The 22,050-nt window shown below is 39.0% G+C and overlaps 1 protein-coding gene across 1 annotated transcript in view; it reads right to left on the bottom strand.

Moving 5' to 3' along the window:
* Positions 1-1,453: 1,453 nt before the first annotated feature.
* KIAA1549 (KIAA1549 ortholog) overlaps positions 1,454-22,050 on the bottom strand; it is a 144,838-nt gene continuing 124,241 nt past the window's right edge. The window contains exons 19-21 of the mRNA XM_049095268.1: positions 20,316-20,473; positions 9,163-9,308; positions 1,454-7,210 (exon numbers count right to left, since the gene is read on the bottom strand). Coding sequence (XP_048951225.1) covers positions 6,959-7,210; positions 9,163-9,308; positions 20,316-20,473 — 556 coding nt within the window. The 3' untranslated portion in view covers positions 1,454-6,958. The remainder of the gene's footprint in view (positions 7,211-9,162; positions 9,309-20,315; positions 20,474-22,050) is intronic.

Raw genomic sequence — 22,050 nt, 5'->3', positions numbered from 1 at the left:
GTTAAGACTTAGCTACTTCTAGTAACTCCCTGTTCTATGGTTTTGAATCTATTTACATGCAAAACATATAAAATCTCTTAGGAGAACCAGTTATGCCAGTTAGTCTACACTGTATTTTGCTTGCCCTTTTTAATCTAAAGCTATGTTTATTAAAATATAAGGACATATTAATTAAAACGGCCAGCTAGGTTGAAAATACTGGAGTATCTGGTCATTGTGTGTGCACAGGTTTTAAAATTCCTTTACTTTTCCTTCAAGGATTAGTATTTGGTTTTGTCATTTAAGACATATTTTCTTTTCTTTTTTTTAATTTTTATTTACTTATGATAGTCACACACACACACAGAGAGAGAGAGAGAGAGAGAAAGAGAGAGGGGCAGAGACATAGAGGGAGAAGCAGGCTCCATGCACCGGGAGCCCGACATGGGATTCGATCTCGGGTCTCCAGGATCATGCCCTGGGCCAAAGGCAGGCGCTAAACCGCTGCGCCACCCAGGGATCCCTAAGATATATTTTCTTTAAGTCTCTTTGATAGTGGTCTATTATTTTCTGGTTTTTAGGTCCAAACTCTCCTTTTTGGTTGATCCTTTGACTTCTTCATGGAGGTTTATTTTCTGCCAAGACTTACAGTTGTTAACTATGGTTCCAACTTCAACAGGAGCTGGCTTCTCTGAGAAGCCTGGCAGATGCTGGGTGGTGGGTGCCCACAGCAGGCTCACATTAGCTTCTGCACAGGGTCTGGTGGCCTCATCTGTACCAAACTTACTCTAGAAATTTAAAAATAATTTTAGATTTAGAGAAAAACTAAAAATAGAGTGCTTCTGCATATCATTTATATAGCACCCCCTGAGAGAAGTCTTAGTAATCACAGTAAAATTAGCAAAACCAACAAATTAATTTTCGCACAATACTGCTAACTACCCTATGGACTTTATTTGGGTTTCATTACTTTCTCCTCTAATGTCATTTGTTATTGTTCTTGCTGTTCCAGATCCTATCCATGTTTCCACATTTCATGTCATTGTTATGTTCCACATTTTGTTCCTTTTGCTTTTCTCAGTTTCAAGGCCTTATTGTCTTGGGTTTCATAAACAACTCCAGGTTTACCCTATTACCTTTCAAGACTGTGCAGACTTTGATCCTCTCCTTTCTCTTTCTAGATTGTAGAGTCTAATCCTTTAATTCCAAAATGAATATGCTCTGACTTGGAAGCATCAATTTGACTAGTGGGTGGCAGAAAAGCAAAACACGGCAGAAGGGGTGGCACCAGCCAAGGTAGGAGTGAACAGTTCTGCAAATTCCACAAGCGGACTTGACTCCTTTTGACTTAACCCTTGGAAAATGAAAGTCCCGGGTGTTCTCACGAGGGACACAACAATTAGATATCTTTCAACCATCACACTTTACGAATGAGAAAACAATCATGTTACACAGGAAATAAAGAGAGAAGGTCTTTGGACACCAATTCATAGCATTTATTGACATTTCCATTTAAAATGCTAGGAAAGCAGTATAAATTGTAAACATGGAAACCAAACACTTGCATAAATTATTTCAAAAACTCTACAGCACATTAGAAAACAGGGCAGCTAATTGAAGGGTAGAAACATAACCAACAAATAGAAAGGAGGGTTCGATTACTAAATCATATACCCACACTGAAATTTAAGTGCCCGTTTGAGACCAGCAAACCATGATTGTCAAATTCAAGTTGCAGTACTGATGCCACGAGTGGCCTCAATTTAGTCTGCATATTTTCGTACATTAGCACTCACAATTCAGGAATGAGAATGCAGGAAGAGTCAGAAGAACATGGACCTTGACCAAGCAGGAGACAAGTAGGCATCCTGGAGCAGCTCTGCCGAGCCACCTTTCCTGCAAGGGCAATGGGCCCAATCTCCATGCTCCCTCGAAGATGCTCTGGAGGAAGGCCAAGATGAGTTCTTACCCCCTCCTTCTCAAATGAGCCCTCTGGTGTTTAGAGCAAGTGCATTAATCAGTGGAGCCTCCTCTCCTTCTTTCCCAACATGAACAAGAGGAATAGTACTGGGTGTCTGCCTTAAACTTGGCCCTGTACTATTCCTAACTTGCATACTTAGGGAGTCAAGCCATGAATGCTTGAAACAGCGGCATGAGACCCTTCATGATACTCCAAGATGTCCAGAAAGGTTTTGTGGAATTAGGGACCGAGCGATTCATTTCAATTTTTATCTCTGTCCCTTCTACCATTCACTCTTTCTTGAAATGTGAAATGGCCCGAGAGCATTAAAACCTGGAAGAAGGATAAGCAAGGAGCCTGCATAACTACCCTGTGGGAAACTAATTTGGACTAGACCACCTCAGATTGAGAAATTCATTCCTTCTCTCACTTGTTCGCTGGTTCCTAACTTTGTTTCATGTTTCCAAAAGCATTTAATATTCTTGTCCTAAATTTCAATGCTGCTGCATGTTAAGATAAATTCCCAAATGTACTGTTAACACACACAAGCATGGAAATAGGATCGTACCGTGAGGTTTCAGTTTTCAAGTCTTTTTAATACTAGAGAGAGGAGTCCTAAACACTCAAAAGTCACCTCCAAGAATATCAAAAGAAACCTAAAACATACACATTCCTTATTCATTAGGTAGTAAGTGTGAGCCTATTACATTTTATGAGTATATTACAGCAGTTGCTCTTAGGAACCCCTCTCACCTGTTATAAGAATATCCATTAATGTGTTGGATTAAATGTAAAAACGAAGTTCAAGTTACCATTCCATAAAAATGTGTTTTGTGATTAAATGGTCAGTGTGCAGGTACAGAAGTGGACTCCCTCACGCTCCTGTCAGGGACAAATGTGGATAAGCAGGCTCTGGAGACTGGCTTTGGAGGTAGAAATGGAATGGCTAAAGCTCACCTCGAGCTGAAGTTAGTATGGTAGTTAAGACTGGAGCCCCTCTTCTCGCCTGCCCAGAACCTTAACCAGCTTTCCTTTCAACCAGCAAATTCATTCATGTCTAAGAATCTAGTATGAAAAGGGAAAGAGACGTTAATGATTAACATGGATTACTGCAAATGCAAATCAGTGTCCAAGTGACTGGGTTGCCACTGGAGCATGAAGAAGTACAATGCAGTAAACACTGACCCTGTACACAGTTAAATGGGAGGCTCATAAAAGCACAAAATTACCTGCTTTGGCCCAAAGCCTTCAGGTGCACCTTCACCTGTGCTTTGCATCACAGGCCTCATGTCCTGTAAATCCGGTTGGCAAAACCCGCTCAGTCTGCTGCTGCTCAAAAGCCATGTCCCCCCAAAATCAAAACATATTCTAAAGTTAAATAAAATTCGGAGAAAACTGTATAGATAGCTACAAAGAAGTGGAACATGTTTATTTATAACCTACTATGCTCCACAAAGGATTTAATGTGTTTGAATGGCTGACCACAGAGAGCTGCCCTACACAATAAAACCTTGGTGGAATTCTTACAATATTTTCATACTTTACAATTGATCCTCCAGCAGTTCTTGGTATCCTGCTCTTCCCTCCTTCAGACTGGATCTCTTGCTGTGCAGACTTTCTTCACAAACTCTTGCCATATTATTGTGAACACATCCTCACAGCTCCTTTTCCTCCTCTTGCACTCCCTAAACAATGCAGTTTGGGATTCTTTTTCCATATTGCACTGGATCAAGTTCATTTTCAAGGACAGCTTTGCCCACTTTTCCATCCTTACCTAGACTCACCCCCAGCTCTTCCCTTGCCATCTCACCAGCTCCCCCATCTTCATTATAGTAGCTTCTGAAGTAGGCTTCTCCCCAAGGAGCCCATGGTTTCCAAATGTGCAACTTCCCTTCTTCTGAGTACCCAATGCACCTGTGTATTTTCAGTAAATCTTTTTTTTTCCAGTAAATCTTATTGATGTTCACACCATATTATGTATCTGTAGCTTCTGTCTTTTATACCCAGCCGTGCTGTCTTAGATTCTAAGCTCTAGAAGACAGGGCTCATGTTGACTTTTTGGTGCTAGAAACGGCAAAAAGTCAGGTGCAGAAAGATGTTTGATAAATGCTGTTTTAAAGTTAAGGATGAAGAATGTGAATTTCAAGCAAATTGGGAAAGAGGGAGGAGTCACATGGAACCCTTAATTTTGCTCTGGTTACCTCCATGCAAAGTCACTCACTGGTGGATCACAGCATATCAGACTAATTCCAGTGCAATCATACAGATAACGTTTTACATTTCACCAAGCTTTGTGCACCCTCCTCAAGGGTTATTTGCTCATAAGATCACATCTGAATCTTGAAAGAAGAAATTCTGGGAGGTAGACAAAGAGAGTCTCTGTCCTCATTTGGCTGATGGGGAGAAACATGTTCAGGAAGGTACCTGACGTAGCAAGCTAGTGACAAAGCAGGCTCTGAAAACGATCTCTAACCTTCTCTGAAATTCTGACTCAACTTTATAATCTGCATTATTACCACCAACTTTTAAACTAGGAAAAGAGAATACACACAAAACTTTTCACTTTAGGGTGCTTCAGTTAATGGAACTCCAAAGCCATACGTGATCAACATGAGGACCTTTCTTTTAAATAGATCACGTTAACTGAGTGTTCAAAGACCCATCTAGGTGTGGTGCTCCCCATGACAGTTAGTCTCTCCCAAGTTTGGTGACAGGTAAAACTGCTGCAGGTATTTAGAGAAAACAAGTGCAGAGTGTGCTTTATAATCAACACAAGAGTGCTGGTGATCCCATGAGCCTGCTCACACCACACCACACACCACTGGTTATCATATGCTATCTTTGGTCATGACATTCGTTGAAAAGCCTATCAATTCTAAGCTTAACAATACAGGTTGAACCCTTTCATGCTAGTCTGAAAGGCATCAAAATCACTACCACAGCCCTCTGGAAAAGAGATGCCCATTTCTGTGATGTATAGAGGAAGTAACCATTCTTAGTACACAAGTGTGCGAAACATGAGACTGAGCAGAATGGGAGGAGGGGCCTGCATTTATTCCACTTGCTGTCACAAGATCTGAATTCACTGTAAGGTGTCCACAATGAGATTCTGCTTGGGTATCTGAAATTCTTAACATATTCAGGAAACCTGGTATTTTTGAGTGACATGCAAAGATAATCCTCCACTTTGGGGAGAGTCTGATATTAAACCAAGACCAAGAGATAAGAAATCAAGTTCAGAAAGTGGTCTTATCTCCCACAGTCCTTGGAGCCTGCGAGGACTGCCTGAAAAGGGATTTCCATTCCTTTCACATCCATGAAAGACTTACTCTCCTGCATCCCTCCCCTCTTTCAGAGGGCACAGATAAAAAGAGGCTACATTTAACTGCCCAGAACCAACACTGCCTGTAACAGAAGACTGACAGGCTTCATTGAAGAAGTGCTAAAACATGATTCTGGTCCCCAACAATTACCCTATGGAAACCTATTTTAGCTGTTACGGGGTTCTTAGAATTCAATACAGATTTTGATTTGTCAGAGCCCTGAATTGTTAATTAAAAGTATTAGTGGGCCTAACAAGAAAGGATTCATAGTAGAAACCCCATTATCTGTTTTTCTTCTGAGCTTCACTAGGTATCATAAAACAGAAAGGCCCTTGTTATTATATTCTTTAACTGGGGAAGTAAGGAAATGCTAACTTCAGGAGTGAATCTCAAGACAAGATGATACCCTCTGTCAGGCCCCAAGTGCATAAGATGGTTTTAAGAGTCACCCAGTGGTCATGCACAATAAAATCAGAAATCAGAAGCAACTCTCTCCTTTCCCTTGTGGTCCTCAAAGCTCTTCTTTACATTTCTTGATGTATTACAGAGGCTGGACTGAACTCTTTTTCATTTTCAGGTCTTGAACACAGAGAAGGTGATTATTAGAAATGTACTCATGAATAACAATTTGTTGGCCCTGGTGGTTTTTATAAATAACTTTTGCTCATGTAAGATTTCTCATTCAAACATAATTTTTGAGCAACTCATCAGCCAAGTGCAAGGCTTAGTAAGGACCTCCAGAAAGCCTCCTTCTATAGGACTGATCTTAATAATGGCATGCACTGAAATGGGATGCTGTCTGTAGTTGCATGCGCCCAATTAATAACAGCAAATACAATTAAGAATGTAAATCTAAACTCCAATATGTATTTTTTAATAACCAAATAAATATTAAGCTTTCCCCTGGAGCCCCCCATTTGGGAGGTTCGTTCATTTGTTCTTTCTTTTTTCCTTTCTTTCTTTCTTTCTACGACAAAATGAAATCTTCAACATATTCTTCCATTGAAAAAGCCAAAGTTGCATTTCATAGACATAAAGGTGAAGGGGCCCTCGGAGCTATAGCACCAGAAGTAGAAGGAAAAAATGCAGATGATGGCTTCTTTTGGAATCATCAGGCTCTACAATCTATCATTTGGTTTCTCACTAGTAGCTTTTTAAAATTCCCAAACAGTCTTAGTATTTTTGTTGTTAATGTGACTATTAAAATAAGTTCCTATGGAGAAAAAGAGGGAAATCAAGCCGTTAATAAAATGTCTTCAAATCTCTTTTCTCATAAAACAAAGCAGCAAGTTCATCATACAAACCAGGCTGAAACACATCTTCCCCCAGAAATGCTGGATTCCATTAATCCCTATGCCATCTACACATTTCCATCTTTTACCTTTAAAAAGGAGACTAATTTAGTGATTTTTGTTAGTTTCGGTTTGTGGTTTGCCTTCACGAAGTGCTGCTGGCTTTTGGCCAAAAGTACATAAATTTCGACAGAAACCCAAGTGGTCAAAAAACTGCCAACTTATTGAAAGCATCATGACCTGTCACATGACTATGGCATCCTCTAGAATTGCACCTTGCTCCCTTACATGGGCACCTAGCCCAGGAGATGTGCGTTCTCTTACAAACACCCACTTGGTTGATTTCCATTTAGTCTTGCTTCCACAGGAAGCAGATACTTGGCAAATTTGCAAGGTGAGGCCGATCAGCTGTGGAAGTTCTGCACGGCGGTCTGTTTCTGGGAAAGCCGGAGCAGCTCCTCTCGGATTGCTTTGATGAGTGAAGCCGAAGAGTGGCCGGGTTGGAGGTCTTCTGTGGAGCTGGTGGTGTAAGTCAGCCCCGCACCGGGCAGCCCCCTGTGCGGGAGGTTTCCGGGAGGAGCAGAGGGCTCCCTGCCTGAAGTCCTTGGCACCTGGAACAGCGGTGAAGAATACTCTTGATGTCCAAGCACATGCGTCTGAAAAACCATGGAAAACGTTACTGTACTTCCCATGTAAGAACAGGAGGGAAAACCCATTCAAACTGGTGGTGGGCACCATCTCAGGACTACTTCTGCCCACCCCCCACTGAACTGGACCCGCCAATGAGGCCCCCAGGATGGAATATAGAAACCGTGGAAGAACTGTGGGAGCAAGAGCAATATAGTAAAGACACCTTGGACTTAACAGGTCCTAATAAATACTTGCTTCAAGGCAGACAGAAAGAATGATGAGGTTGGTCAATTCTCTGTGCCTATGTGTGTGGAAGTAAGTGGCCCACTGGGAGAAGAGGAAGGGACCTGGAGCATTGGGGTGCCCTGTGGAGGTGACAGGTCAAATGATGGTATCTGAGAGCTGGAAGAGATGAGCAGACAGACAAGAACTGCTTCTGCTCTGGGGCTCAAGCCCTGGGAGGCTGTGCAGGCGACACACATGGGACCCAAAGAACATCAACAATGTCACAAAATCATTCTCCATTTTATTTATCTGGGCATCTACTGACTGTTCTGCAAAGCCTTTTATCTCCACTGGAACATATAATAGTTTTGCTTATATTTGCCTAATATAAGTTAATTGGGCATCCATTTGACCAGAATTATTGTACTTTTCAATGATTTTTTCCCTATCTTTTCAGTGAAAAAAAAAATCTCTCTTTAAATACATGCATGAGTACTAAATCCGTGGTTTCACTTATGCTAAAAGTAAGCCTCGTGGTAAACATGGCATTCAAGCCCTAGAATATTTCTACATTTCATGCTTCCAAACAGTGATAAAGAGGCAGTGTGAACACCGGATTTAATAGGAAAACCCAAAACACCTCATGAAAATAAGTTGGGCACGATGAAGGCAGAAAAAGGTCAACAAGTATAAAGCAGATACCTGAAATCCTAAGTATAAAAATGTATCTATTAGAGGAAAATTATATTCTAAAGTTAATTTTCTTTCACTGAGTAGTAGAAGCCTCCAGTCATGAAAAGAATTTAGTGTTTCTGCTGGAAAAACATGTAAATGAATATAAAATTCTTGAGAAAAACAAAGAAAAGCATTTGTGGAAATGACCTGTGCCCATATTGATTCTGTTCCTATAAAAGAGTGATCAATGTAATGAGAAGATACTGAGAAACTCTGTGCCTTGGAACCCAAACTGTGAGCTTGTGGCAGAAGCACCTTGTGGGGGTCATAACATAAATGACATGGATAAACCCACAACAAAGCATAAACAGTGAGCGAGTAGGTATGTAAGCTCATGCATATTTACACAACAATAATGCCAAAGATCAAGTCCAGATTTTAGTCACCTACAGGTTCAAATTCACTACTTGAAAGTCAAAATCATGGAGCCAGAAAGAAGAACAAAGTTGCCTGGTTCTGGGGGGATGGGCACGTGGCACTTAGTGTTTAACTAGCACAGACTTTCCATTTTACAAGATGAAAAATACTAGGGAGATGGAAGGTAGGGATGGTTGTGTAACATCATGAATGTATTTAAAACCACTGAACTGTATACTTAAAAATGGTTAACATGGCAAATATTATGTGTGTTTTATCACAATATAAAAAAAAAAACTGGAAAAAATTTTAAAGTAGCTGTTACTTAGAGGTCTCTGTCCAGATTTTCTGTAATGAGTTATCACTTTTAGTATTTTTTTTAAAAGGTTATTTCCAAAAAAATCACTACTTTAAGCCCGAAATCTGCCTCAGGAAAAATTATACACTTTCCAAAAGTTCAGTGCAATTATTCTACCACTCCAGGTGGGTGGGAATTTACTATCTGAAAACTGCAAGCAAAAATACATTCACGGAGAAAAAAGTGAGAGAGGTTAGAACTCTTACTTATGTAGGCTTTAAAAAGCGGTCCTCAAAGCAGAAGCAGCTGAATTAAGTGATTACATCTGAATTTTCAGTGATGACCCAAACACAAGATACTTACAGATTCTCTACGGCCAGCTTCATCATCCCCATATGAAGTCCAGCCAGGTCCTCCATACTGGCCACCTCTGGTTGGTGGGATTTCCGCTGGTTGGGCTCCAATTCTGCTTGCAATTCCCACCTGTGTCAGATGCTGAATCTGGGAACCTGAAGGAACATAGTGGGGCAGCCTGGTCAACACTTGCAAGGAAGTGAGGCTACCTGGCAAGACACTTTGGTGGTGGTTCTTCTTCTTCTTCTTCTTTTTTTTAAGTTTTATTTATTTATTTGAGACAGATAGTAGAAGGAGAGGGAAAAAGAATCTCAAGCAGGCTCCATGCCCAGCAATCCTGAGATCATGACCTGAGCCAAAACCAAAAGTCAGATGCTTAACAGATTGAGCCATCCAGGCACCCAAGACACTTCGGTTCTGACCACGGTTCTCCCTTAGGGACAAGGGATATAAGCACTGTTCAAATATGGCACCAATTCTATCTCCAGAGAATGTCATTTCCTACGAGAAACAGACCTTGGGCTTCTTGGTTCATGGGCTTTTACTTCCATTTAATACAGTGGCTAACAGTGATGTTCTTATTTTCCTGGCTAGACATCAAAGGATGGGGAATAAAGGCTATAATAGAGGGCCCTTCCATTCATTTCTATAGAGGTTACATGTAAGGATGATCTTACTTACTGGGGAGAAAGGAGAGAAAGGTTTTGGAGATGTAAAGAAGGTAAAACCTGGCTCCTGCTTGCTCTGGCTTTGAGACTTAGAAGGAGAGAAAATACAATATGCATTTTTTTAAAAAAAGGTATGTGGCATAAATCAAAGAAATATTTCAGAATGTTTAAGTCCATTTATTTTTAACTACATTTTTTCCCATAATTTAGCTATGTCATTATTAAAACTTTAAGCCACCCACCCACAGCTTCCTCAGTGAGGTATACTGATGGCAAAGCCAGGAATCTCTTTCAAGCTCATTCTCCACACTTGGACACACTATAGCATTGGATAGCTATGAAGGCTGGGGTATAAATGACATATTTTCCTCCTCTATCAACTTTTGGTATATATCCATATATATATATATATATATATATATATATATATATGGGTATATATCCATATCCCTATTCCATAGATTAAGGGAGAAAAAAGTGATCTTTAAGCACTGTGAAATAAAATACTTGTTTCCAAAAGGGCCGAGAATCATCAAATTCACCTGTGCTGTTTAGACCAGTCCTACAAGGTTCAAAGATTTCACAGAGGTAGGAAAGGTAGCCCTCTCCATCTTCCAATACTCTCCTACTCAACTTGTCAAATTAATAGCCTCCATTAACCAAATACATTTTAAAAAATAAGGAATACTACAGTTTATTTGGATATCTTAAAACTAAAGGTCAGAAAAAACCTGCCAGGTTCCTATCAGAGCAATACACTATGCAGAAGCTCTTGCCAGTTACTGAAGTTTTATAATAGTCATTAAAATTATTGGGACCATCAGTACTCTTTGCTCAATATACATTGTTTGAGCAAATCCTGCAAAGAATAAAAATGCAGCACACTGTTCCCCAGCATTTACCAAGGTGCAAACAAGTGCATAGACAGAAAAGCATACCACAGTGTTAAAACTACTGTGGTAGTTGGAATCATAATTCAGACACAATTCTGCACCTTGCTTTGTTTACATAATGATAGAAGACAGGCTTTCTCCCTGATTCAAGTGGTGCATCACACCCAGGAAACATGGGTTTGCACTCCAGCCCTGCCATTGTGACCTTGGGCAGTCGGCTACAACTCCCACCGAGCCTTGATGCCTCAATTCTCAAATGGGGATAAAAAATCAACTCCATGATGTTATTTCAAGAATTGAAAGAGATAAAATAGGTCAAGTACCATAAAAGGAAGAGGCAATTGGTAAATCCTAAATCCTCTTTTTCTGATTCTTTCTGAGCTCTTCATTTTATTATTTTTTAAAGATTTTATTTATTTATTCATGAGAGACACAGAGAGAGGCAGAGACACAGGCAGAGGGAAAAGCAGGCTCCCTGCAGGGAGCCCGATGCGGGACTCGATCCCATGACCCCAGGATCATGACCTGAGCCAAAGGCAGACACTCAACCACTGAGCTACCCAGGTGTCCCTGAGCTCTTCATTTTAAATAGCTGGACAATTGGGGCCTTCCAGAGAAGAGGGTGAAGTAGGACCTTAAGCTCACTCCATCCCACAGATACAGCTAGATAACACCCACATTAGTGTAAATAACTAGGAAATGACCTGAAGATTGGCAGAACAGACTCTCCATAGCTAAACACAGAGAAGAAGTCACATGAGAAAGGGCAAGAAGGGCAAAGACATGGTCAAGAACCAAACACATCTTCCAGACAGCCCTCAAGAGGGAAAGTCACTGCCAGCATAGAGAAGGGAGAGGAGGAGACCCCACCCCAGACACCCCAGGCATAGAAGACCTGCACTGGGAAAACAAATCCCCCATCATTTGGCTTTGAAAACTAGAGGGGCTCAACTTCATGAATTCTTATAAACAGTGGGGTTTAACACCTAGAACTTTGAAAATGAATAAGCTTAACTCTGGAAGCCAGAGGGTGAGAAGAAACTGAGTTCCCACTTGAGACAATATAGAAGCATCAGTTTGAAAAATGCCTGGGTACAGAGATGCCATTTCCCTGCCCAGCACCCCCAGCCTACGTATAGGTGACACCTGCAGGAACCAGCGCAGCACAATACTCTCCACCTAGTTTGCTATAAGTGCACTCTGCCCCCACACACTCCTGTGGACCCAGCCCCTCCAGCCTGCCCTCAGCATATCTCCAAAGAAGCTCCAGGTTCCTCCCAGGGCAGAACTGAGAAGCCCTGCTAACAAGGGGCACCCTGTTCCTCCATTCTTCTGTAGACAGGCTCCCTTCACCCTTGGCAGGATCCATCCAAAGAGCTGTCATAAGCATGACAGAGTGCAAGCAGCCATGACTAGAGTCCGCACCACTCAAAAAGTGATTCCTGTGCTGAGGTAAGAGGAAGGTAACCACAAACACACGTCCAACTGGGGGCTCCAACAGTGGACTGTTGGGGCAAACATCTGGTGTGACTATAAGCCCTGCCAATCAATGAAAGCTTCTCAGGGGACAACAAAGGGAAAGTACCCTGCAGTTCAGTGCTACTGTATCTCTGGCAAACACCTGGTCTGACTCAAAACAAGCCCAACATGACCCCAGAGTGGCCCACTAACAACAAGGGACCAAACCCTGCCCACAACAGGCAAATAGAGCCATCACAGACAACTGTACAGCCACAATAGTAGGGTGCATGCAACATACACAGGAGATATCACTTAAGCACCAGGTTCTGGTGAACAGGGACATTGCACTGCAGAACACTATAGGACCTCTTCTTCATAAGGTCAAGAGCAGGAGATATGGCTGACTTTCCTAACACACAGAAACAGACACAGAGACTTACAAAATAAAGAGACAGAGAAATATGTCTCAAATGAAAGAAAGAGAATGAAAAAAAGAATAATGAAAAATGAGATAGATTAAGGGAACTCAGCAACACCATCAAGTACAACATTTGCATTATAAGGATCCCAAAAGAAGAGAGAGAAAAGAGGACAGGAAATTTACTTGAAATAATAGCTGAAAACTTCCCAAATCTGCAGAAGGAAAAAGAAATCCAGATCTTGGAGGCACAGAGAGCCCCCAACAAAATTAACCCAACGAAATTCATAACAAAACACATAGTAATTAAAATGGCAAAAAGTAGTGATAAACAGAGTTTTAAAAACAGCAAGAGAAAAGAAAAGAGTTGTATACAAAGGAAGCACCATAAGGCAATCAGTGGATTTTTCAGCAGAAACTTTACAGGCCTGAAGAGAGTGTGACATGATATAAGCAAAGTGCTGAAAGAAAAAACCTGCAATCAAGAATACTCTATGTAGCAAAACTATCATTCCCAATAGAAAGAGATAAAAAGAATCTCCTAGACTAACAAAAGTTAAAGGAATTCATTACCACTAGTTTTACAAGAAGTGTTAAAGGGGACTCTGAGTAGAAACAAGAGATCATAAGCAAGAAGAAGAAAAGTAGGAAGCATAAAAGCAGTACAAATATATATATATATTTTATATACTTTATATTATATAATAATTTTATATATTTTATAAATAATTTTATATTTTTATATATTTATATATTTTATATAATTTACATATATATATATAAAACAATCAGTCAAAGGATTCACAGAACAAAACGATATAAAATATGAGACCATATACCTAAAACATGGGAGGGTGAGGAGTTAAAACTTAGTGCTTTTATAATGAGTTCAAACTTAAGGAGCCATCCATTTAACACAGACTGCAATATGCATAACATGTTATATACAAACATAATGGTAACCACAAGGAAAAACCAGTAATAGAACAGCAACAAATACAGAGAAAAGAATTCAAATATATCACTAAGTTAAGAGCAACAGAAGGGAATAGAGAAGAACTACAAAAAACCACAAAACAAGTGACAAAATGACATACCTATCAATAATTATTCTGAATATAAATGAACTAAATGCACCAATCAAAAGACACAGGGTGACACAGTGGATAAAAAAAGCTAGAGACTCATTTCAGACCTAAGACTCATGCAGATTGAAAGTGAAGAAATGAAAAAATATTTATCATGCAAATGGAAATGAAAAAGAAAGCCAGGATTGCATTACTTATATCAGACAAAATAGACTTTAAAACAAAGACTGTAACAAAAGACAAAGACACTACATAGTTATAAAGGGAACAATCCAAAAAGAAGATATAACAATTGTAAATATTTATGCAACCAACATAAGAGCACCCAAATACAGAAAGCAGTTATTAACAGATACATACAAATATCGATAGCAATGAAATAATAGTAGGGAACTTAAACACCCCCCTTACATCAGTGGATAAATCATCCAAACAGAAAATCAACAAGGACACAATAGCTCTGAGTGACACAATGGACCACTTGGATCTAACAGATATATTCAAAACATTCCATCCTAAAACACCAGAATACACATTCTTCTCAAGTGTACATGGAGCATTTTCCAGAATAGATCATGTTAGGCCACAAAACAAATCTCAACAAATTAAAAAAAGACTGAAGTCATATCATGCATCTCTTCTGATCATAGCACTATGAAACTGGAAATCAACCACAAGAAAAAATATGGAAAGATCACAAATACATGGAGGTTAAATAACATACTTCTAAATAATGAATGGGTTGACCAAGAAATCAAAGAGGAAATCAAAGAACACATGGACACAAATGAAAACAAACACAATTGCCCAAAATCTTTGGGATGCAGCAAAAGCTGATCTAAGAGGGAAGTTTATTGCAATACAGGCCTATCAAGAAGAAAGAAAAATCTCAAACAACTTAACCTTACACCCAAAGGAGCTAGAGAAAAAAGAACAAACAAAACCTAAAACCAGTAGAAGGAAGAAATTTAAAAATATTAGAGAACAAATGAATGAAATAGAAACTAGAAAAAACAACAGAATAGATCAATAGAAACCAGGAGCTGGTTCTTTGAAATAGCTAACAAAATTGATAAACCTTTAGCCAGACTCATCGAAAAAGAAAAAAAGACTCAAATAAACAAAATCAGAAATGAAAGGGGAAAAATAACAACCACCACCACAGAAATACAAGAGATTATAAGAGAATATTATGAAAAATTATATGCCAACAAATTGGACAATCTAGAAGAAATGGATAAATTCTTAGAAACATACAACCTCCCAAAACTGAATCAGGAAGAAATAGAAAATTTGAACACACCAATTACCAGTGATGAAATTGAATCAGTAATCAAAAAAACTCCCAAGAGACAGAAGCCCAGAACCAGATGGCTTCACAGATGAATTCTACCAAACATTTATTCTTTTTAAGATGTATTTATTTATTAGAGAGAAAGAGAGCAGGAGCCAAGGGAGAGAGAAAATATCATGCAGACTCTGCTGAGCATGGAGCCCAATGTGGCGCTCAATCCCACAGTCCTGAGATGATGACCTGAGCTAAAATCAAGAGTCAGACACTTAACTGACTGAGCCACCCAGGTGCCCCAAGTTCAACCAAACGTTTAAGAAAGTTATTATCTATTCTGGTCAAACTGTTCAAAACAACAGAAGAGGAAGGAAAGCTTCCAAATTTATTCTATGAGGCCAAATTTATTCTATGAAGCCATTACCCTGATAAAGACATAACAGGAAAAAAAAAAAAAAAGAACTACAGGACAATATGTCTGATGAACTTAATGCAAAAATCCTCAACAAAATAGGAGAAAACCAAAAACAACAATGCATTAAAAAAACACTGACCACGATCGAGTGAGATTTATATCTAGGATGCAAGGAAACAATATTCCCACATCAATCAAAGTGATACATCACATCAACAAAAGATAAGAACAATATGATCATTTCAATAGATGCAGAAAAAGCATTAGACAAAGTACAACATCTACTTATGATAAGAACCCTCATTCGGGATCCCTGGGTGGCTCAGTGGTTTGGCGCCTGCTTTCGACCCAGGGCGTGATCCTGGAGTCCCGGGATCGAGTCCCACTTCGAGCTCCCTGCATGGAGCCTGCTTCTCCCTTTGCCTGTGTCTCTGCCTCTCTCTCTCTCTCTGTCTATCATGAATGAAAAAATAAAATCTTTTTTTTTAATCTTTTTTTTTTAATTTTTATTTATTTATGATAGTCATACAGAGAGAGAGAGAGAGAGAGGCAGAGACACAGGCAGAGGGAGAAGCAGGCTCCATGCACCGGGAGCCCGATGTGGGATTCGATCCCGGGTCTCCAGGATCGCGTCCTGGGCCAAAGGCAGGTGCTAAACCGCTGCGCCACCCAGGGATCCCCTAAATCTTTTTTTTTTTGAATAAATAAAATCTTAAAAAAAAAGAACCCTCAACAAACTAGGTTTAGAGGGAACATATTTCAACATAATAAATGCCAAATATGAAAAATCCACAGGTAACATCAAACTCAATGGTGAAAAACTGAAAAAATTTCCCCCAAGATCAGGGGAAACAAAACAAGGATGTCTACTCTCACCACTTTTATTCAACATAATACTGGAAGTCCAAGCCACAGCAATTATAACAAAAAGAAATAAAAGGCATTCAAATTGGTAAGGAAGAAGCAAAACTTTCACTATTTGTAGAGATATGATACTATATATAGAAAACCCAAGACTCCACCAAAAAAGTGCTGGAACTGATAAATGAATTCAGTAAGGTCACAGGATACAAAATCGATATACAGAAATCTGTTGCACTTCTATGTACTAATAATGAAGTATCAGACAGAGAAATTAAGAAAACAATGCCACTTACTATTGCACCAAAAATAATAAAATACCTAAAACAAAGTTAACCAAAAGAGGTCAATAACCTGTATTCTGAAAACCATAAAACACTGATGGAAAAAAATGAAGATGACACAAACAAATGGAAAGACATTCATTGCTAAATGTCTATACTACCCAAAGCCATCTACAGATTTAATGCAATCCCTAACAAAGTACTAGAACAACTAATCCTAAAATTTGTATGGAACCACAAAAGAACCTAAACAGCCAAAGCAATCTTGAAGAAGAAAAACAAAACTGGAGATATAAAACCATATTTCAAGATATAGTACAAAGCTGTGGTTATCATAATAGTACTGGCACAAAAAGAGACACACTGATCAATAGTACAGAATAGAGAGCCAGGAAATAAACCCACAATTATAAGGTCAACTAATCTTTAACAAAGGAAGCAAGAATATGCAATGGGAAAAAGACAGCCTCTTCAGCAAATGGTGTTGGGAAAACTGGACAGCAGCATGCAAAACAATGAAACTGGACCACTTTCTTAAACTACACACAAAAATAAACTCAGAATGGATTAAAGACCTAAATGTGAGACCTGAAACCATAAAAATCCTAGAAGAGAGCTCAGACAGTAACTTCTCTGACATCAGCCAAACCAGCATTTTTCTAGATATGTCTCACGGGGCAAGGGCAACAAAACCAAAAATAAACTATTGGGACCATATCAAAGTTAAAACCTTTTGCACAGCAAAGGAGACAATCAACAAAACAAAAAAGCAATCTATGAAATGGGAAAAGATATTTGCAAGTGATATATCCAATAAAGGGTTAGTATCTGAAATACATAAAGAACTGATACAACTCAATAACAAAAAACCCACAAATAATCCAATTAAAAATGGGCAGAAGACATGAACAGACATTTCTCCAAGGAAGACATCCAGATGGCCAGCAGACACATGAAAAGATGCTCAACACCACTCATCATCAGGGAAATGCAAATCAAATTCACAATGAGATATCACCTCACACCTGTCAGAATGGTTAAAGTCAAAAACATAAGAAGCAACAAGTGTTGGTGAGGATGTGAAGAAAAAGGAGCTCTCATGCACTATTGGTTGGAATGCAAACTGGTGAAGCCACTCAGGAAAACAGTATGGAGGTTCCTCAAAAAATTAAAAATAGAACTACCCTACAATCCAGTAATTCCACTAGTGGTATTTACCCCATGGAAACACTAACACAAGAAGATACACGCATCCCCTATGTTTATAGCAGCGTTATTTGTAATAGCCAAATTATGGATACTATTTAACCCAAGTATCCATCAATAGATCAATGGATAAAGAAGACACAGTGTATGTATACACAATGGAATATTACTCAGCCATAAAAAAGAATGAAATTTTGCCATTTGCAACAACAGAGATGGAGCTAGAGGGTATAGTGCTAAGTGAAATAAGTCAGTCAGAGGAAGATAAATACCATATGATTTCACTCCTGCGGAATTTAAGAAACAAAACAGATGAACAACAACAACAAAAAGACACAAACAAGAGACTCTTAACTATAGAAAACAAACCAATGGCTACCAAAGGAGAGGTAGGTGGGGGATGGGTGAAATAAGTGAAGGAGATTAAGAGTCCACTTATCTTGATGGGCACTGCGTAATGTATAGAAATGCTGCATCACTATATTGTATGCCTAAAACTAATATAACACGGTATGTTAAGTATACTGGAATTAAAAAAATACTAAAATGAAATTAAGTAATTAATAATAAATGAATAGATGTACAATTTACTAATTCCCTTATTACTAAACATTTAGGGGGCTCACAATTGTTCACTATTATGAATGCACTGATAAATATCTTTGCACGTGTATTTTTTTCCTCCAGTATTTGGATTTCTTTGGGGAGGAGAATCCTAGATTCTCCAAAGTGGAATTACCAAATCCAAAGCTCAGTAAGTCAAATTGCCCAGCTGCTTTCCAAATGTTTACTGATTTATATCATCATTGAAAATATAATAATTGCAGCTGATAGTCATTCAAAGTTTACAACATGCCAGGCACCATTTTGAATCCTTTACATCTGTTATCTTCTGTTAATCCTTAAAACAACCCCAGGAGGTTAAATACTAATACATTATGCCCACTGTAGAGAGAAAGAAAGTGGATACTAATGTTATTTTGCTACATTACTATGAAAAGCTCCATGACTGAAATGGTGTCTCACCATGGTTTTACTGTGCATTTCCTTGGTAATTTTCAAAACTGGGCATTTTTCACAGGTTTACTTTCACATGATACACGCCTCACACAAATACTCCTTCTGTGAATTCACTCTTCCTGTCCTTTGCCCATTTATGCTCCGAAATATGCCCACTTGTCAATTTATATGAATCATCCTCTAATAAAAATACCTCGTGGATATATCTATCTGCTGAATACACCTCCCTAGATACTATTTTCCTTTACTTTTATACAAATTTTTATACAACTTAATCTCTTATCGAAATGATTAGAAAATAAAGGCCTCTTCAAATGTTTTATATATACCATTTCTCCATTCTTTTAGATTAAAGGTAAGTATGTCTGAATTCTGTTTGGGATATGTAATGCAAAACCGACATTCAAATAAGCAATAATTTGCAGAAGAAACAAAACTCATTGTAAGCACAGCATGTGTAAAATATATGAAATCCTATAGGATATCCAGATATATCATTTGTTTTGTTGATTGACAAACAATGCAACATACAAGAACCTTATGAGGAAACCGTAATGCGTAATTATCCACCAACTATTACTAGTTTTGAATTGGCTTAAACTAGTTCCTTGATGACTTTATAAAGGTAGGTATTACCCAGAAAGTTAGAAAATAGTAAAAATACCAACTATTTAACATGTAACAGCTCCTCTTATTAAAGCTTCGGTCTCTTATTAAATCTTCCAACAGGAAGGTGAAGAAATGAAAATAAAATAAAAAGGAAAATAAAAGAGTGACTTTGAGCCCTCGTAATGAAACATAGGTAGGTAGGTAGGTATAATGAACTTGGATTTTTCAAGAGTATGCTGAGCTGTACAAAAAAAGAAAGACTGGTATCCACAGATGTTTAAGAACAATGAACAGCACCAAACAGAGCATTCAGAGTATCAACTATTCATGAGCTGGAGTTTCATGACACGAAACAGCAATTTTTAATTCTGGAGTTCAAGCCCAGATCTCAGGTAAACTGCAGGGGCAGACCAGCCAAGTGCCATATAAGAACCTCAGCTCAGCCATGCTGGACCCTGCCTGGCACCTATGAGCAGTGTCCCTCTCGTCACCAGGACTAGAAACAAAAATCTCCCTCAGGTCACTGGCCAGCAACGTTTAGAGTTGCTTATCCCAAGCTGGAAAGGTGCCTTCTTTAAAACACACACTTGTTTTGACAGCATATCAAGTGCATGGCAATAGATCTTTCCGTTTACCATAAGAATTTAGAAATGTTTTTCCCTGGAAGAGTTCTGCTGTGACTTCCATGCGAAGGGACAGCTTCTGAGACACAGACTTAGGGACAAATCAAGAGGGTGTCCGTCTTGGGATCTCAGCCACTCTCTCTTCCCACATCCCCTGACTACACCTCCACCAGAATCCAGGGGAACAAGGTTCAGACCAGTGCGGATGTCACCGAACGCTGTGACAGCAAAAAAACCCTAGGTAGTCTGAAATGTACTCTGCCAGAATGTAGCCAAAAAAAGCAAGGGTTGTCCAGTTCAGAAATGCAAGCTAAATAGCCACACATACCTGTGGTGCCCCCGACGGGTCGTGGCCGGGCCACCGATGGCACGTCCTCAGAGTAGATCCCTCGGGTGGCAAACGGGGCTTCAGCCGATGCCTGTGGCTGCTGCGGCTCGGGAGGCAGCAGCTCTGAAGATTGCAGTAACCCGGGGCCAAAACCTGGTCTGAAGGCAAAGCAAGCCCAAGCATCAGGACCACATCTGACCCTGGCTCTGGTACTTTATTAATAAGTTCCACCTTCGGCCCTACAGAAAAATAAGACCTATCTGTCTACTGGTGTATTTTCCATCTCTTCTCCTAGAACATAAGCTCTCAAAGGACAGTGACATTTTCTGTTTGCTCACTGATATATCTCCAGTGTTAAGAACGGTGCCTGGAATATAGCTGATGCTTGATCAATCTCTGCAGGGTGACTGAAGAAGAAATGCCTTAGTTTACAAACCCCGTGCATCTCCAGCATCGAACTAAAGTGATTCCCAACCTCGGCGGCATGTTATCATGTTCTAAAAACCCCGATGTCCATGCTGTACCCTGGACCAATGAAAACAGAATCTCTAAAGGTGCAACCCAGATATGGCAGTTTTTAGAGTTCCACAGATGATCCTGATAGTCATCAAGGCTGAAAACCAGTGCTCTAACAGGGGTTCCCAAACTTTTTGGTCTCAGGACACCTCTAAATTATTGAGGACTCCTGAGAACTTCTGTTAATGTGAATTATATCTATAAATATTTCTTGCATTCGGAATTAAAAACATTTTTAAATACCTATGTTTAAAATTAATCTAAAAATAACAATATTAAGCATCTTAGCTTAACATTTTCTCATGAAATCAACTATATTTTCTAACCCCCTTCCTGCAAAAGAGCAAGAAGAGTTTTGAATTTTTTCAAATTTCCCTAACAGAAGACATCTGGATTCTCATATACTTTGTATTCAGTCAGTTGCTGTAAGTTATTTTAAGAAGAAAATCTGAACTCACATAATTACATAGTTGGACAAGGAGGACTTAGTAGTCTTTACATATAATATTCAAGTAATATTATAGACAAATATTCTTCTTTGATACACCAAAATTCAGCAGTTTCCTTAAGGTTTAGTGGCAATATGGAATCTGAAATAGTATCAGTTAACTTTTTATACTCTGTTACATTAAAACCCACTGGTCCATTTTGCACTTTGAATGGACCCATGCATGCTTTTACCATATGAGTCATTTGGAAAATATTAGTTCATTGAGTTATGCAGACTTTCTAGATATTGATACATTTCATTTGGTAGTATCCAAAAAAATGACATTCATTAATATTACCATTGAGCTCATCAGAAAAGTCTTCTAAATAGTAGGAAGCTGTCAAGTACCCAGGGGCAGACCAAAGTTTTCAAAATTCAAATTTTCACTTGAAAGCTCAATTTTATCACTGGCAACAAATCCTATCAGTTATTTTTCTTGAAGTGACAGGCTCACTTCCTTTATTTTCAAGACAGTGCCAAACAACCCAAGTCTGAATAATGATGTCTGCGACTGATCTTTCAGACAAAAAAACAGCAACGGTACAGACCAGTTCTTAACACAAACAACTGAACAGGTGCTTTTCCTTCAAAATTCCATGCACAAAATGCTTAATACGTAATTCCTTTTTTGTCCTACAAACTACTAAGGACTCAAGGGCTTAATGTTTTTAAAATTAGTAATTTTTACTACTTCATTAAGGACATGCTAACCTAACTAACAAACTGGAA

Source organism: Canis lupus, chromosome 16, assembly GCF_003254725.2.
Source record: "Canis lupus dingo isolate Sandy chromosome 16, ASM325472v2, whole genome shotgun sequence".
Taxonomy (NCBI): Eukaryota; Metazoa; Chordata; class Mammalia; order Carnivora; family Canidae; genus Canis; species Canis lupus.
The sequence above is the reverse complement of the archived record's forward strand: the minus strand, read 5'-3'. Positions and strand labels throughout refer to the sequence as shown.